General features: G+C 40.8%; 1 protein-coding gene across 1 annotated transcript; it reads right to left on the bottom strand.

Moving 5' to 3' along the window:
• Positions 1 to 395: 395 nt before the first annotated feature.
• On the bottom strand, positions 396 to 3,346 carry LOC125244530. Its single transcript, XM_048154599.1, has 4 exons — positions 2,996 to 3,346; positions 2,409 to 2,600; positions 2,183 to 2,279; positions 396 to 2,008 (listed from the first exon to the last, which is right to left on the bottom strand). Exons 1-4 carry the CDS (start codon positions 3,026 to 3,028, stop codon positions 1,065 to 1,067), a joined length of 1,266 nt encoding a protein of 421 aa, XP_048010556.1. The 5' UTR covers positions 3,029 to 3,346; the 3' UTR covers positions 396 to 1,064.
• Between the last annotated feature and the right edge of the window lie 765 nt (positions 3,347 to 4,111).

Genomic DNA, 4,111 nt, shown 5'->3' with positions numbered 1-4,111 from the left:
TTAATAGATGAGTTCTTGATGTACTCCATGCGGGTTGCTGTTGGCATGAAGGAGCAGCTCATTGCTGACATGTTCAATGTGAGCATTGCCAGGGTTAGCAGGGTTACCATCACCTGGGCCAATTATCTTTTTATGATGCTGAGCTCACTTCCCATCTGGATAAGCAGGGAAAAGGTTAAGTCCACTATGCCCCTTAAATTCCAGAGGTACTGTCCCAATGTCAGAGTGATACTGGACTGCACAGAAATTGCCCTGGAGACAGCCTCATCCCTGACCTTACAGTCAGAAACATTTTCAAGTTACAAAAACAGGACGACATTGAAAGGGCTAATTGGAGTTGCTCCCAATGGTTTGGTGACATTCATCTCACCCCTGTACACTGGGTGCATCTCAGATAAGGAGATCACCAGGATCAGTGGAGTCCTTCCCTTGCTGGAGCCAGGAGACGATGTCATGGCGGACAAAGGGTTCCTCATTCAAGACCTCCTTGCTGACGTTGAATCTAAGCTCATCATTCCACCTTTTAAGCGTTCAGCTCAATTCAGCAAGGAGGAAACGGAACAAACCCAAGCCATTGCCCGCCTCAGAATTATAGTAGAAAGAGTGATCGGTAGGATAAAGTCCTTTCACATCTGGGACTCTCCCGTGCCGCTCACACTGATTGGCAGTGTGAATCAGATCTGGCTTAACTGCTGTGTTTTGGCAAATTATCAAGGACCTTTTTGTTTTGAAGAGTGAATTAATGTTTGGTATGTAAATAATGTATAATGTGTAAATAAATAGTATGTAAATAATTTAGTGTTCCCACATATTCTTAAAAATCTAATTAAATAATTGTTATATTCTTAATATTTTTCTGTTGAAATGTGACTTTGATTTCACTAAAAAATTCAATGAACAAATAAAACAATTTTGGTCAAAATTGTGCATCATTTAATTTTTTGGTATGCGTAACATCAACTGATTAATAACAACTCAAATAACATCAAACATTTACAATAAAAAATAACATTACAGATTATCAACAGTAAGACAGAAGGCTAAACTGATTGGTAAAGACAAGATTAGTGTAATTCAAGGTATGCATTCATGTATGTGCCATAATAATATATATCCAATTTCTCTTTCATTTCCGCTATGAATGAGTCATCACGCCAAATTCTTTCCACAGTTAAAGTTGATAGGGTATCGGTAACAAAGTCACACCATGTCAGTCCTGTGATTGCCAGTTGGCCCTGAACCTGCCAGTAGTACTTATGTGAACGCCTCAGACTGGCGTGGCCTTCCTGCACCTTGAGGTGAGCAACCTGAGATGGATCAGTTTTTGTGCTGCTCTTCACCTCAACCAGGCCAAAAGGAGGCGACTCTGAAGGGTCATACACCCGACCGTCTGGACTGGCCCCGAGATGTGGTGCGTCAGGGTGAATGACGAACCCGGCTGGTAACACATTAACTCGCAACAGTTCAGCATAGTTTGCCAGCACTTCAGGCTCCACTAGTAGACCACGCTTCATTGCAGCTGTTTGCTTTGTGGAGCCTCTGATCATCTGAATAGCTGCAGACTCCAGCTCTGCACGACACGCCCTACTACAACAAGCATCCCAAAAACGACTAGCAGTCAGCCTTGGTTGCCGTAGCTGTGTCCACGCAGGACATTTGGATTGCTGCTGAGTTTCTTTTGCTATCTCGCAGGACAGCTGCGGTGACACTTCAAGAGACTGGAGATGCATTAACTGATGCAAGGTCGGGACGAAATGCAACCTGGGAAAAGTGTGCTGCATCACAGGTAGGGATGGAAATTCTGGAGCCATGTGGTGTAGGAGGAGGTCACTGGACTTCTTGGGTGGACAGTGATAGGACATGGGGGATCCACGAGGGACAGACCCAAATTTAGATGGCGTCAGCTCCATCTCAGAAACCCCATCCAATACAACAGCCATGAGAGGTTGGGGCTGCACCTGGCTTAATTTGCTTCCAGATGCCATCATATATGGATCTGGCAGTGGTCCTAGACAAGAGAAACACAAGATTATTGGTCACACAAAAGAAAAGTTAGACATGAGTGCATAACTACATTTAAATTTTATTCACTATATCTGCGGTAACCATAATTTGGTTAGTCATAACATTAAAAAAAAACTTAACTTGCTCTCACAAAGCAACAAAAAGTTAAATTAATCACCTGTATAGGCCTTGTACAGTGTGGACCTCAGACCGTCCTTGCCAACTGTTTTGGGCTTTTGCACCACCAGCTCACTAACCGGTTCAGGATGGATTCCCTTAAAAGTAAAAGACAAAAAGCAATTACAGTCTGTAGTCACTACTGGGGGTGTTTTTATAATAATTTACAGTTGTTATAGATACACATCGGTTCTTAAATCATAATGACATGTTTATCACAAACCCACCTGTGTTCTTGGTCTGTGCCATCTTTGCAAGCCACTTGTGCAGGCCAGGGGGGGTGGAACAGCCTGCAGACCCAGCTGTGAATAATGTGCGGTCTGGTACAGGATGGCAACTATGTGATTGCAGAATCCTTTACCAGCCGCACAACTGCAGGAGAAAGCTTTCAGGTTGGCACTTTCTGCATCCAGTGATATCTAGACACAATAGATTAAATAGGTTACAATTAAGTCATACTTATGTTGCTACATCAATGTTCATAATAACATGAAACTATAACTTTCAGTAGGGTGACCAGATTTGAGTTGGTAAAAAAGAGGAGTGAAGTGAGTTTGTGAGATATTTCATCGAGAGTAATGGGTGTGCAGAGCTGCGTACATAATGCAAATATGATTACATTTCATGTATGTTCAATGTTATTTTATTATATAGGTATCAAAAAAGCGGACATGTCCGGGAAAAAGAGGACGTCTGGTCACCCTACTTTCAGTAAAATAATAGTAAGTGAAGAAAGTGCCGCAACCGCAGCAAGAAGAGTGAACACGAAAGAACGGGTAACTTTTGCCAACCGGCATTCTGTCTATATTCATACCTCCAGTTTGTGAGGCTCCTCGCTCTTTCTCATTGACCTGAAGCATCTACCTCTCACTACTACCTGTCCCTGGAGTATATTTGATACTATAACCGCATGCAACAAGAAAACATTACGTGATATCTCACAGAGAAATACACAACTTTACAAGACAATGTCAGTAACATTTCACATTTACCTAGTACAGCTTCACCAAATTACTGGTTGTTATGTTAATCTCATGCCTTCTCACTTAAACATACACACAACATATTCAGTGCGATGTGTTATACCTTATATTACAAATTCACAACACCTAAGATTTACAGTTAACGTAAACAAAGTTATAACCGGTGATACGGCTATGGCTAAAGCTTACCTTGGTAATTGTGGATAAACTCTTCGTGGAATTTATATCCCTTGTCCAATTTGTTCCCTTTAGTAGACGAATGCATCTCCACACTCTTCACCACATCGGCGCTGGTGAACTTCGGAAGACAACTCAGGCTCGTCGAAAACACTCTAGCTGCCATTTCTCCGCCAACAAAGCTCACACCGGAACTGGGTTTACGCTTCGTTGACGTGTTTCCGGTTTTTGCGTAAATGGTCTATCGTTATTCTATATACAGGCTCTACTCTTCAGCACCACGGTAACTCCATGAATATACACACACCACAAACCCTTCTAAAATTCAAAGTAATACAACAATAAATACTAGCAGATCTCCCCCTATATTCATATTCATGCAAATCATGCAAGGAACCAGAAATCTGCTTTGACTCATTCCATGAATAAGTCTATATATACGTATGTGTATAAATTAATTCACATTTATGTGGAAACCTCTATATGCAATTTACCCAATAAAAGATCAAATCTGAGATTTATTTTAGTCTTTGATTCTAAATATATTTATATGTTCAATACATACTATATTGTCAACGCATATATTGATGTATAGTGAAAATATTAGCACCGGTTATAATATTTGGAAATGTATTATGTAATATGTCACATTATATATTTTTCAATATATTCCCATATATTATTGTTTCGTAAGGGCTGAGCACGGTGCAAGATGTTACCAAGATCTCTTATGAAGCTTTAGAGGAGATAAATGTGAGAGTGTGAGTGTC

Source organism: Megalobrama amblycephala, linkage group LG1, assembly GCF_018812025.1.
Source record: "Megalobrama amblycephala isolate DHTTF-2021 linkage group LG1, ASM1881202v1, whole genome shotgun sequence".
Classification (NCBI taxonomy): Eukaryota; Metazoa; Chordata; class Actinopteri; order Cypriniformes; family Xenocyprididae; genus Megalobrama; species Megalobrama amblycephala.
The sequence above is the reverse complement of the archived record's forward strand: the minus strand, read 5'-3'. Positions and strand labels throughout refer to the sequence as shown.

Excerpts from the sequence above, each read along its gene's own strand:
- LOC125244530 (XM_048154599.1), bottom strand. The coding sequence starts at position 3,028 with ATGAGAAAGAGCGAGGAGCCTCACAAACTGGAG. Across the intron at positions 2,601-2,995 it reads AGGAGCCTCACAAACTGGAG|ATATCACTGGATGCAGAAAG; the intron begins GTATGAATATAG and ends TATTGTGTCTAG. Across the intron at positions 2,280-2,408 it reads GGCACAGACCAAGAACACAG|GGAATCCATCCTGAACCGGT; the intron begins GTGGGTTTGTGA and ends TTTACTTTTAAG.